We start from the raw sequence: 14,440 nt of genomic DNA, 5'->3' as shown, positions 1-14,440 counted from the left end.
CCCGGCAGCAGCCCGGGGGTGGCGGTGGGCACCTGCGGGACGCAGCGATGGGCGGCGAGTGTCCCGGCTCAGGGCACCGACTCGCACCTCTTATGGGGGAAGCGCCGGCTGCAGAGAGAGGGAGGAGGAGAAAAGGAAGGCGAGGAGAGGGGCTGGGGAGACGCGGGCGGGCAGGAGCCGGGGGCTAGAGGAGGAGCTCCGCGCAGAGCGGCGGCGGGCACGGCCGCGGTCGGGCCGGGAGCTGAGGCGCCGGAGCGGGGCAGGTGCGGGAGCCGCCACCGCCGCTGCCCACGGGGCGGGAGAGCCGGCAGCGGCCCCGGGCCCTATGGTGCCGGGCGGGACCCGGACCCCGCTCCCCGCCTTCGAACGGGGCCCGCGGAGCGCCGCGGAGCGCAGCCCGCCGGGCCCGGCACTCGGTGGGCATGAGGACCCTGCCGATCTTGCTGCTCTTGCTCTGCTGCAGCCTGGGGCGGGTAAGTCTCCTGCGCACAGCCCGGCCAAGGGAGCCCTCGCCCCGCGCCGGACCGCGAGCGGGGGTGACCCTACGGCTCCTTCCTGAGGAGCCTGTGCGGAGCCCTCCGGGCTGTTCCCCGCGGCTCCGCGGGCCGGGGGCTCGGCGGCAGCCGCGGCAGGTGCGGAGGCTCCGGCCTCGCCGCACACACTCCGGCAGGGACATCGGTGCCTCCTGTCGCTCGCTCTCCGGCTGTCCCCGGGCGGGGAACGCGAGGGGAGCGGGCGGGCAGCCCCCGCCGGGACCCCCGGGCGCTGCCCGCCTGCGCTCCCTGCCTGCGCCCCGGGCGCTCCGCAGCGCCAGGACGGCTCCGTCCCGGCTTCGCTCCGCCGGGCACGGTCCCATCCCCGCCGAGCCGGCACTTGCTCCCCGCAGTTTTCCCCGTAGCCGGTGGACACCACTGGTTTGCGAAGAGTTTTCACGGAGCGCTGCCCGGGAGCGGTCCAGAGGCCACTGGCCGTCATCGTAGGGGGAAAAGCCCCGCATCAACAACTGCTCTGTAATACGTGCAATGGGATTGGGATGTACAAAGTATTCAGAATACTGAAGTCTTCTTTAAGGCGTCTGCTTTTATCATCTTTATATTTTCAAGCATTTCTTAAGTAGTTTGTAAAAGTCAGTTACATTGATGGAAGTATGATATACACGCACACAAAAAAAATTAAAAAGCCCTTTAGAATTTTTTCATTTTTTTATTACTGTATAATGGGAAAACATGCTGAAGGTGAGTGTGAGCTGCTTGTCAGAGAAAATGTTTATCTGTCAAACTGCCGGTTTAGATGCCTTAGAAATTGCTAAGCTGCTTAAAACGCAGAGAGCCTCCTGAGCTGTATTTCCAGCTCAGTGTGCACCTTTACACGCGGTTCTGTATTCATTGGTGACAAAGGGTAACCTGCTGCTGGTTAAGCAGAGGGAAAGATGGATGAGCACAAGTCCTAAAGAGTGGTGAATGCCCTCAAAATCTTGATGTGTTTTGGGAGGTGGCCAGAGCCCCGTAGTCTGGAGCTCTAAATCTCTTTCTTTAGCTTTGTGAAGTCCATCTGAGTGAAATGGATGTATTAGAACAAAGTATAGTACAGTTAGCAGGCAGCCCAGCTGTGAAAAGTAATACGCTACCTTTGGGTACTAACAAATGTTTGTTTTCAAATTAACCTTTGCTATTAATGACTGATATTTTGGAAGTACCAGAAAAAGAAGTTATTTATTCGGCAGCTTGCTGAATTGCGGTAGCTACTTTGACTTACCCTTCATTTAGCTAACATTTTTATTTACTGCACCTTCCTTTCCAAGATCCAGTAATTGTAATCCTTCTTGATGAGTAGGAAATCTACTGTCAGTTACTGAATGTTTACACTTGGAAATTAAAAATAGCCAAAATATGTTATATGAAAGGAAAGTGATATTAAAAACGTTATGTATATATGGGAATTTTATTCTACGTGGGAGCTATCTGCAAAAAAGATAATACATAGTAAAACATAGGTATTTTCAGTATAATGCTATACTTTCAATTGTAAGTTCTAGAAATCCTAATTCATGTTAAATATGTGTCTTTGAAAGGAAAAGAATTCTGCACTCAAAACATATAATTTCAATACTCAACACAGAGAAAAGACATGGAAAAGGAAGTAAGGTTCTGATGTTGTAGATGGTGAAATGAGACATTTGGAGAAGAGACAGATTTTTGTGAGTTTTCATAACAGCCCCTGCTTTTATGCTCATAAACTTGCACTGTATTTTTAAAAGCTGTGCAAGTGGTTTGGCCACAAGGAGACTGCAGAATAACCAGGTTTCAGTCCTAACTCTGGATCTGAGGTTCTGGGCCCAGAATCACAGCTTAATTAATTATTATCATTTTAAAAACATTACTGTGTCATGCATCAGAGATCATTACCAGATTCTGTTATTAAATGTCTCCTAAAAATGTGAAAGAAAAGACAGAAACTTGGAGAGAGACCATCTTTTTCTTGGTAATTACAAGTGTGAGGATGAGTGAAGTGCTCCATATTCCCATTTTATTTTTTTAAGATGTGATTTCATTTGAGCTAATCAAACTATCCCATCAGCTCCACTGATGTTTCCAACTTTTCTGTTTGTCACTTCCTGCAATAATTTCTCCTATGCAGTCTCTTACGGACTCCATGTGTTTCTCTGTGAGGCTCTGAATGCCTCTCTGAATTCATCTGATCCCAGTAAAGCTTCCCAGGGTCTCGTTTCTCTCCCCAATACTGCTGCGATCCTGTCTCTTCCCACAGACATAAACTTTTCTGAAAACCAAAGAACTGGGGGCAAGGCTTTGAACCCGTAAAGGCATTAGTGCTTTAATTTTTAAGCAGTGGGATTTTCTTCCTGTGTAGTATTTGCTTGAATCAAATAATCATGCTCTGGAGCCTTCAGGAGGTAAAATATACATGGTGGAAAAGGGAAGAAAAGTAGAATTTACTGTGTCAAAGAGAATGAAGTTTGATCAGTTTTCATGTTCTGTGATTTGTATTAAACTTTCAGCTCCGTAACTTACTACGAAAGGGAAAAAAAGCAAATGTGTCTACTTTCCTGGTTCAATTTCAACTCAGAGTTTTTCTGGAGAAAAAGATCTGAAGGCACAATATTGAGGAATGCACTAGAAAGCTAAATGAATGCTACAGGAACAAGCCAGTAGATTATTTCAACATTTTGTTCTGAAAAGTCAATGTGTGAGAAGCTAAAATGGGCATCGAGTCTGAAAAGTGCCTAGCATGTGCTTGGGTGAAACCTGTGCCAGTTAAAGTTGTGGCTTTCATTATTGGTAGTTGCATTCTTCATGAAGCATTTTAATTCTAGTTTCAAGACATAATGTGTTTGTTAATTTGACACAGGTGAATGGTGTCCATCCAGAATGCAGATTTCAGCTGGAGATTCACAAGGAGGAAACAAGGTGCATGGAACTTCTAAAGAATGCAAAGCCAGTGGACTACAAAGGTAAGAAAAGAAAAGATGTAATGTAGAGATAACTGGAGTGTTGAAGATTTTCTCCCTTTACCTTCTTTCCTGTTGTGATTGCAGTTTCCATAGTTGTCTGAACTGTGCTTGGGATTTTATGGTTTTTAGAATTTATGCAATTTTACATTAAATGTACTGCTGCAGCAAGCATGTGGTGAGAGGTTTGCAGGTACTAAGAATGCAGTGGCTGGGACAGCAGCTGGGAGTGAACACATTTTCATGTGTTAAGGTGTTGTAGTATTTTCTGGATAGCAGAGGAGCTGCAGGGTGATGATGACAGGACCAGCAGAAAGAACAAATCTGAGGGAAAGCTGAAAGCCTTGGATCCAAGCATCTGTCTCTAGCTGCAGTTGAGAGTAAAGTACTAGAGGCAGGAAGGATCTCTGGGTCTCCCAAGTGGACAGTGTTTCAGACAGAAGACCAGATTCACACCCAGAGGTTCATGGAGTCGTGTGAAGGGAAACCCAGACAGTCGTGTTACACCCCAAACCCCAACCCTCTGTTACTTTATTGTTTTCATTTTCTTTCTGCATAGAAAGATAAATATATAGGTAGTGATATAGTGAACTGTAATTTATGGAAGGAAGAGGAATAGTAGATGTGAAGGGCTTTGTTAGGTTTTTGGGTTTGGGGTTTGTTTGGTTTGGGTTTTTTGTGGGGTGTTTTGGCTGTTTCGATTTCATTAAATTTCCTTGCTACATTTTTGTGTTAGCAGAACATAATTTTATGGAGAAATTACATTTTTCTTGTAAGTTGAAGCTGCTGGTAAAGCCATTTTTTCAGCAAGCAGAATACAAAGGCAATGGATAAATTCAGCTTGGCAATATGTGGTTTATTTGGGCTTTTTGTGTTCATTCTGTTTTGAATGCACTCTGAAGATGACTATGGGACCTCAGAGACCTGCCATCTGCAGTGCTCTTTGAGCATAAACATGAGTCTCAACTCATGATGCCTTTTCCACCTCTCCTCAATTTAAATGTGTGACTCTCTCCATGCATATTCTAATATAAATATGTATAAAATAAAATAATTCAACATTTTGTATTTTATTATAATTTCTCCTTTTTATTCATCCAGATCAGTAATTTAAAAAAAAAATGCAAACTCTTATTGGAAAAATTCATCTAGATTTATGGCTTTTATTTATATAGGAGTGGTGAAGAGAAATGGCTGCTACATAAATAATACAAGTGCGAAGCCAGATGGAGAAATAATTAGTAGCCCAACTAAATGAATTAAATCATGAACCAATAAATTCACTGTTAGCTGTTTCATGGCTTTGAAAGTCAAGACTTCCTCAAGATACACTTTTGTGATCCAGATGCTGGACTGCTCCGAGGGTATCTTTGTGATGCACACCAGTTTTATTTTGGGTTCCCTGGGGGAAGAAAGAAGTTTGCTGTTGGTGTTTTCTTCCCAGCCCCTTTTCACTGGAAGAGGGGTGCCTCTTAAAGGCAAACTTCTGTGAAAGAAAACTCATGTCTTAGAAGGACACAGGATGTCTAATGGTGTTGATCCAACCCTGCAGGCAGTGGCAAAACAGCAGTGCAATGATTTATACATTTTATTGAATGTCTGAAATTAAAGGAATATTCCATTTTGTTGGAGACTGGAATAAAGCCCCTGTGGTGATGAACCTTTAAAACTGCATGTTTAATATCACAGGAGAATTTGTTCTATGCTTCCTGTTACAGATACCTTTACCAAGAACCATCAGAGAGTAGCCTATGTTAAATGTATGCATTTGCATTTACAAAAATAGACATTCTCTGTGTGTCCTCATTTTCCTAATAACCTCTCTGTAATCATACAAAGAAGTAAGGACTATTTTGAACAGTAACACTCTGACTGCTGATGAAGAAGAATTACTAATGAAAATTGGCAAGCTGGAACTAGTCCAAGTCGTAGCTCCACATGTAACTTGTAGAATATTTGAAACATGATTCTTTACAATAAATTCCAAAATGCTATTCCACTTTTTCCTGAATGGGAAAGATGGTTATACAGCCCTCGTCATGCTTTTCTAGCTTTAGTATGTGCTACCTGACTTAAAAAATCTGTTAATGAAATCTCGTGAAGGTACTGTCTTAAATTTGGAAATAAAGGTTCCCTGAGATTTTCCACAGAAGGCTTGGACCTCGATTATCAAAATCAGTGGGAACATTTTCATTAATTTGTTGGGCACCTGGGAAACCACACCTCTATTTCACCTCTATGCTCCAGAATTTGGCTGGCATGCACAGCTACTGAATTTTGGAGGATCCAAATTGTATGGGACAAGTAGTCTCTTCTTTGAACTAGATGGCAATTATGTATTGGAAATCTTGTCTAATCTTCTCAGCTCCCAGTTAGGGATATAAAAAGGAAACATTTAAAGGCAATTGAGGTTTATTTGACATGATAAAATGGTATTATACCTGAGCTGCCTCAAGACATAGGCTGAAGAATTACACTGAGTAATTTTTGCATTGCACCTAAAATCACTGACTGTGAAGTCTATGAAGCACTTGCTTACTTCATGGCTTAATAAAGCAGTAGTGTGTTTTGCAAAGAAACACTTTATAAAGACTATGTAAGTACCCTTTGAACAATGCTAAGGGTATGCTAAAACCAAAGGACACAGTTGATCTAAATCTGTTCATTTGCCAGTGTCAAACTGTGAGACACCCAAACCTCTTGCTTTGCACCTTTTGGGGGATTTTCAGGCATTAGCACATACTTTTCCATTAGTGGACAGCATTGCACTCCATTTAGGGAAGAAGTCACTCTCCAAAGACCTGTGGCAGTGCATTCCTCTCTGTAGTGCTCTTTAGAACATCTGGTTGTTTATTTTATGAAGACTGCATTAGCTTCTATCCACATTTGTTTTCATCTTTCCTCCTATAATTTGGCCCCTGAGGTATGGTTGCACCTTAGCTGGCAGCCTAGGAGAGGTTGGTTTTTCTTGGTGCACATTTTATTTTCGAAGGGCAGATGAATTGCATTCTAGCTAGCTGATAGTAGCTACAGATTTTGAAGTTTATATGGAAAAAACTAATTTTTTTTGATCTGCTACCCATGGCTTGTCTTCTTACCAAAAAAAAAAAAAAAAAAGAAAGCTCCCAAGAAAAGTGATTGAAAATACATAAAAATTTTCCTGCTGCAAATTTCTTCCTTTATTCCATATTTAGAATTTCTCTTTATAAAGAAACTGGCTCATTTCTCTTCAACTTTAAGTGAAAAATGGAATCTTATGGTCAAAAATGTTAAAACTCACTCAGCAGAGTTTTTAACAGGGTTCTACAACAAGAAGTTCTAAAAAGATTTCATTATAAAAAAATGAGCTTTAGGGGTTTTGATTCATCTTGGACTCAGTGGCTACACAGTTAAATGTGTCTTTTCAGATCTTGCTTTCCAAAATGTTTTTTTGCGAGACCCATATGTCAGACAACATTTTTAATTTTAGATATGGCATCTTAACTTTGAGGAAAGGATGTAGATGAAAAGAAAAATGGCTTTGGAAAGAATTTCATAAACCTCTCAAAGAGAAGCTTCATAATGCAGCTAGCAATAGGAAATTGAAAGAGACAAGACTACCAAAATGATGCTCTTAGTTATTCATAAGTTTAAAGCAAGAGGGACCAATATTGCTGTATAATCCATTCTCCTGAATTGCACTGTCAATAGAATTTCCTTCAGTGATTCCAGCACTGAGCTCATGATCTTGTGGATGAAACAGAGATGTTCAGAACAGTGGGATGAATATTCAAATGTTGGACCTGTGGCAGGTTGTCCAGTAGTTAATTTATCTGACTAACGTACCTGTTAAGGTTGTTCATCTGGTAAGAAACGTGCCTATTTTGCATTTACACCCCCCCACAAACCTCTGTGTATAACTAGGCAAACCCGGTGATCACTCTATCATCCACATTAGTCAATAGAAGACTGACACAAAGCCAGATGAGGCTTTCCTTTGCTGCATGAAACGGAATCTCCTCAAGTTTCCCCCTTTCTTAATGCTCCCTATCTCATCAAGGTCTTGTGTCCTGTTTTGTTTAGTTTTGAAGCTACTGTTTTCTGTAAAATGAGTCAGTAGTTCAGACTGCAGTGGTGCTGAAAGTAGAATTAAATGAGATGGGGGGTCATGGAACTTCTTTTGTGCAGCACTAGTAACTCTTGGAAGAACAACTTTAGCTTTCTTGAATCTCTCTGCTGCTGCTTTTCCAGCTGTAGTGCAGACATGTTGCTACTTTTTAGTTCACACACTTTTTATGACGGAAGCCAAAGGGGCTGCTTTGGATATTTGTCTGTTTTGGCTTTCACAGATTGAAGTGTCATCATTAATGACACCACATAAAACTGATCATCCTTACGGTATTGACAATGTCTGTCCTTTGTGGAAGCTGTACTTAAATATTTGAGGGCAGAAGGGAGTCAGAGCTTTGTCTTTTGAGGAGGCTGGGTGAGAAAGGTGAGAAAGAGCCTTGAATGAAAGGAGTTGCCTATTGAAAAATACTATTAGTAAATAAAATAGCAAAGATCAAGAAAATTTCCTGATCATTCAAAAATCTCATATAATAAAGTTTATTAAGAGTGACAGTAACAAGCCCTTTTGGGAAGAACAGAAGCAGCAGGTGTTCACAGTGATTCTGAAGACATGAAATTTCTGCTCTACCCAAAATGTGAATAGCAATTCAGCAGTAGACATTAATATATGGCATTTGTAGCTGTGAAGAAGGAAAATGCACAGCCACAAGTAAATTTATTGTGTTTTCCAGAAGATTCTGAAGGAAATACTGCCCAGCCTAGTTTTGCACTTGAGTCCTGATAAGGACAGCAGTGGCCATGGCAGTTTATTCTCCATGACATCCAAAGTTCAAATACCACAAGGAAGAAATTTTGAATACCAAAACACTGAAAGAGCTTCAGCTAATACAACACATAGCACATAGGTTAGACATAATCCTACTAGCAGAAATATATAGTCCTACTTCTTAATAGAGACTTTTAATATTTTGTGGTGGGGTTTATATGAACAGGAGATGGATATTTAATGGTATTTTTGAACAATGTACAGCATGCCAGAATTGGGGCAACATAAAGATGAAGGTACCTCTTACAGCTTTGACTATACATACATTAATATATTTGCATAAGAATAGAAAATAATGTTCTTATGGTAAGATGAGCATGCCGTCCAGTCATACAAAAGTAAATGCTCTTGTCTCTGAAGGACATTTTGAGTAATTGGAAAGTAGGATTTTCTTAGAAAATTTGGATGAAATTTTTTTTCTTTTTAGGAGTTTTTTTTCCAAAGTTTTAGCTGGCAACTTCTGTATTTCCCTACAGAACCCTAAAAATATATAAATGACATTAAATGTAATACTGGCCAATAGATTTTTGATTCTCTAAAGGGAAACTGTTCTTCAAAAGGGAAATAAGACATTTCTTCAGAAGTGTTTCATTTAGTGAAAATGCAGAAATCCCTTAGAAATCTCAGAAACAGCATTTCTGTCATTCCTGGTAATAGAACTGGCTTTTGAAGAACCTATGAACTGCAAACATTTTAGGTAAGTATGAGATAAACTTTATTGGTTTCATCATTCTGTTTAAACTAGTTAAATCTGATGTATACTGTAGAATTTCAAATTTCTGTTTGCTGTCTACAAGTAGTGTTTGTTGACCAGAAATGACGATTTTTATATCAGCACTTCCTCAGTATTTGTGAGTAATTGGAGCTGCTTCTCGACCACACTGTAGCCAGTGCTTTCATCTTCACACAGCTGCAGGTGGGCAGCTTCACGCAGAGGGGCTTTGGGCAGGCAGGGTCTGGCAGGGCTTCCCCCCAAGTCAGGGCAGCCCCAGCCCCGGGCAGCTGTCACCTCCCTGCGACAAGGACATCAGCCTGCAAAGGTGGGTCAGGACCCAGCCTGGCACAGGGCACCAGGGTCGGGCAGAGCCCTGGCATGGCTGGGCAGGGCCACAGCGGAGGGCTGGGAAGAGGCAGGCACGGCTCTGAGGAGGATGAAGGCAGGTGCAGCCCCAGCATGGCTGAAGGTCCAGCCCTGGGCTGAAGGTCCAGCCTGTTTGAGCTCTCAGGGCCCTGACAAAAGCACGTGGCAAATAACTTCAGTGAGGCAGTGTGGAGCAACAGCTTTTTTTGGAACTGTCTCATTCCTATTCCCACTCTAAGTAGTTCTGCTTTGCTCCCAATTTGCTAGCTTGCTACTTGTGTAGCACCTCCTTTTCATTTCTTTTTTATCACTTGTGTGAAAATGCAGAAGGAATGTCAGTCCATATACATGTTCATAATTCCCATGCGACCTAAGTTCCGTTCTGTGGCACACAGACCTGCAGTCAAGAAATCATTGCCCATAAGAGGTGAGATGGCTCCTGCTCTGCCAAGTACAAAAATCAAAACGTTTCTCACCCTAATCTAGCTGTCGACTTTCTTACTCATTTTCAAAGCACTCAGTTGTTTTTTCATGTTTTATGCATGCCTAGACAGTTTTAAAAAATGCTAAACGTCTCTTAGAAGTGACAATTTTTAAATCCAAATACAAAGTGCCACCTAGTGGTTATATATTTATAAAATGTGTCTATAAACAAAATTTTCCAGCACAAGCCCCAGTGTTTCACTGAGATAAACTCTATTGGTTTCATCATTCTGTTTAAACTAGTTAAATCTGATGTAGAAGAAACACACATAGGTAAGTGAACTTGTTGCTCAAAGACTGGACCCCAAAAAGCAGGATGATGAATGTGGTGGCAGTACTTACGTAAGCTGAAGAAAATGAGAAACAAAATGTGGTTTATAGTCTGTTATGTTTCCTTTCACTATGAACTAACTATCTGCAAATGCATGACAAGCATTAAAGACCAAACAGTCAAATAAAGTAAGTGATCTCATTGAAACTAGGTAACAATAGTATCTGCAGTATCATCTGGAGGAAGAAGAGAGGGGATCAGTAGAAGAGAGACTTTTGAGCGAGTCACTGAGCAAGGGTTTTCTGGGAAGTTTGGTTGTTTCCTTGGATATGCTGTGAATGACACCAGAGAAGTAAATGGTGCAAATGAAGAGATTGAAAACGTTCAATGCAGGGTGCAGGAGTGTTCTTCTAGACACCACAGAAAAAGGGATGGAGAACCTTTTTCCTTTTTGCCTTTGCTAGCTTTATTAACAGTTGTTAATGGCTTAACCCCAGAGATCAACCCAGCCCCGCACAGACACTCCCTCACTCCCACACCAGCAGGATCACAGAGAGAATTGGGAAGGTAAAAGCTGGGAAACTCTTGGGTCAAGATAAGGACAGTTTAATAGAGAAAGCAAAAACCCACTATTCAGCACAAATCCAAAACACAGCCCCATATTAGCAACTGTGAAGAAAATTAACTCTATCCCAAACAGAACCAGCCCAATCGGTAAAGAAAAAGGTAAAGAATATAATAGTAGACATGCAGAAAAAGTTGAGGAGCTAACACAGATCTAAGCTGGACTGACTTTATGTATCCATATCAAAGTGAACGGACAAAAACACTCAGTACTTGAGAATTTATTGAAGCACAGTGCAAACATAGAGACTAAATCCAATAATGAACATAAAAGAAAAAAGATGTACATTAAAGTACATCTGGGTACGTAGAATATTTAAAAAATACTATAAATAAAGAAAATTACAGACATTATATGAAATAAACATTGGAGCAATATCAGTTTTGCTTAAGAAGTGAGCTACTTTCTATAGAAAGTATCTTTTTACTGGTAAAATTGTTACCAGAACTAAAACTTAAAACCTTATTTAAAGCTAAAAAATATAAGTATTTTGTATTTTACTTGATTAATATCCTTCAGAGATAGTAGGAAACAGGCCTATGTATGTGAGAGATGGGTAAAATTTCCAGAAAATGACACTTTAGATAATGATTTTATGAATGATAGTCCAGAAATCTTAACACTGGATTAATTAATAGATGGACAAAGAGCTGGAGAGAGTGAGTAGAGAGGAGAAAATATATTAAGTTTGATCAAGCTAGATATTCTATGTAGAGAAAGAGAAACATTTAGCATAGTATTTACCACACCTTCACTTCCCAACAGTGTGGTATTTAAAGCTTTGTGGTCATTGGAAAGAAACAGGCAATTGTTTGGGGCAATGAATCTGGCCGAATTTCATGTGTTTTAGGATGAAGTGCATCATTCTCCATCACATTCTGACGTATGTCATTGCACATGTCATTGTAAAAGGATACTATGGTGGGTGAAGAGCAGTATCTGGAGACTTGAGAAACTCACCAAGATCCCCAGTTGTGCCACATCTTTAATTTCCAAAATCAGTAGGGAATTAGTTGCTAGTTTTAATTTTGCTGAATTGAACTTGTACTGTATAAAAGACATACATTTTTGGGGTGGAAGAGACAAATTGATGCAAGTATAGTAAGAGTGGACTCATTAATTTCATCCCACGTCTGCTAAGGGTAAGTTTTTTTAAGAGAAGAAGAAGATATAATACTGCAATATTGTTAAAAATCTGTAGTAACTGGAGGAAGGGGGCAATGAGTGTGATTTGAAAGCCCAGAAGGTGCATTGTTGTTTAATAGTTGTAATTCTATCAGTAATTACACAAGTAACACCATTTCAGCATTCAGACCTGACCAGTTTTCAGATGCCCACTGTGGGCATTCAGTGACTCCAGGACATTTCAGCAGTGTTCTCAGATGTCATGTATCATAATCAATAAGCCTGTAGATATACATAAATTGAGGCTTAATATTCTTGGAATTCTGACAACAGTCACTTGAGTTTCACTCATGTGATTTTTGACGCATTTGAATGTAGTCTAGATGTAGGAAATACGTCCTTTGGTGTTATTTCATCCATTTGATTTAAGGCATCTGAAACAGAATCATTCTCTCCTGGGCCATAGATGCCCACAAAGTCCTAAAATACTGAGGAAAAATAGGGAAAAATACATATTCCCCAGAAACCATTAGTGACTTGTGAGTGTTTTGAGCATCAAAAACTTGTATACTGAGTTCCTTCCAGCAAGCTGGCTTTGAGATTTGATACAAATCATATTGATTAACTTTGGTAGGAATAGGACTTGAACCTCAATTTTTCTACATAATATTCCATTTAATTGAGGCTTGGATAAGATTATTTAGTCTTTTTTTTGTGGAAAATGTAGCAATGGAGCCCTAAAGTCCACATAGTTCAGCTGCCTGTTTGGCAAAACCTTAGCTCAATCCACATACAGCAGCATAGGAAAAATTTATAAAGGCCTCTGGGCTGTTTGCAGATTACTGTAACAAACCCACCATTTTACAGAGAGTGGATTATACAAAAGGGAAAATTTGAGAAAGTCATCAGCTTCCATGGGTGTGCATGAACACTTTCATGACTCATCTCAGCTCTCACTGTTAGTGGAAATGGGGTTGAAATAAAAACATCTGAAGTCTCACAAGATGATAATTATTCTTGTGTACTCCAGGGCTTGTTTATGCTGGCTCAGGCAGACCATCAATCAAAGCCAAAAGAGTTTCATTTTGTCACTGTAGTTCTGAGTGCCGGCAGATGAAGAAAATAGTTTCTTTGTCTTTCTGATTACTTGTGTGTCGTGTTGTTGATGTTGTTTTTGGCTTAAAATCAATTGGGAAGGAAGCATGACCTGAACTGGTTCAGGTAAACATTCTTTTACTTTGTGTAAGCCCTGGTGTTGCATCATAGAGATTTGGACTTGATTTTGACCCAGAACTGCATCTCAGGAAGCACCTAGGCATGTTGAAATTCCATTGACTTCAAAGGCTATGAAGGTGACCTGCTGAGATTTAAACCTCAGAAACCGTATACAGATGGGCAAGCCACCATCAGAGATCTCTCAGGGATACTATCAGTAATGCCAAGAGGCTGATGCAGCATACAGGGCAGTGGAGGATAAGGCATTATGTTATCTATGCACAGAGATAAACTTTGTGAAGTGTTCCCTTTAGTAATCCCTTATTTTTGGAATCGTCTTTCTGAATATAGAACAGATGCTGCATTTAGAACTGTACAGTCCTAAGAGGAGTGAAGAAAGACCCAATCCCCATATGCAAGTCCTCTGGAGAATTGCACTTCCTTGGGAAACTGTATAAAGAGGACTCTGTGGAATTGGTGATCAAATGCAGAATTTCCCCCATAATCCTCCTCTCATCATCTCCTAACCTTGTTCTTGGTACCACACCGAGGCTCCCTCCCAGCTATCACACTTAGATGGATGTTTCCAAAGGAAAGCAAGGCCCATGGGAACACTGTGCCACTGGCTTTTCTTCATGCTGCAGCTAGGACATAGCCTTGGGACAAATCCAGCTGCTGGTCCTGTAACACATTCTTTGGTTTCCTAGTTTACGTGTGCTTTGAAAGTAACTTAAACTTTGAGAGCAGGATGCTGCACATTTTAAGTCAACACAAGCTGTCCAAGTTTAATTGCACTAAAAAGTTTTTATACAAATATAGAACTTCTAAATATTCCTTTTCAAGTTTCATTTAACTCATGTGGCTTGATTTTGGGCATGACCTCACTAGCACAGAATAAATTAATAATGAATTGCTAATGCTATAAATATTCTGAAGAATAATATGGCTGTGAGCAGTTCCTAATCCAAGTTTTATGTTCTCTGCTGAAAGGAACAAACTGTCCCTTATACTGCTAATAATCTTGTGGAGATAATACCAGTGGGATAATGGTTTGGTTTTTCTCTTTAGCATTAATTACAAATTTAAATTGTTAATTGCCTTATCTGAAGACATAAATGCCCAGAATTTTGCACGATTTTTTTTTTAATAACTTGAACTGAGATAGTACGAGTAACATTTCCTTACTTCTTTGTCCTCACAAGGCTTATATTGAGAAACTTTCAGAACTCTTTGCTTAGCATAGAAGATATGCATTATAAATAGACACCTTTAAACCGGGCATGGTTGAGCCAAGTGCC

At 40.6% G+C, this 14,440-nt stretch overlaps 1 protein-coding gene across 2 annotated transcripts in view; it reads left to right on the top strand.

Moving 5' to 3' along the window:
• Positions 1-220: 220 nt before the first annotated feature.
• VIPR2 (vasoactive intestinal peptide receptor 2) overlaps positions 221-14,440 on the top strand; it is a 51,491-nt gene continuing 37,271 nt past the window's right edge. For both annotated transcript variants that reach the window (XR_011148937.1, XM_069006430.1), the window contains exons 1-2: positions 221-473; positions 3,367-3,469. Coding sequence is in view for 1 of the 2 variants with exons in the window: in XM_069006430.1 (XP_068862531.1) it covers positions 423-473; positions 3,367-3,469 (154 nt within the window). In the remaining variant the exon portion in view is untranslated. The remainder of the gene's footprint in view (positions 474-3,366; positions 3,470-14,440) is intronic.

Source organism: Aphelocoma coerulescens, chromosome 2, assembly GCF_041296385.1.
Source record: "Aphelocoma coerulescens isolate FSJ_1873_10779 chromosome 2, UR_Acoe_1.0, whole genome shotgun sequence".
Lineage (NCBI taxonomy): Eukaryota > Metazoa > Chordata > Aves > Passeriformes > Corvidae > Aphelocoma > Aphelocoma coerulescens.
The sequence above is the reverse complement of the archived record's forward strand: the minus strand, read 5'-3'. Positions and strand labels throughout refer to the sequence as shown.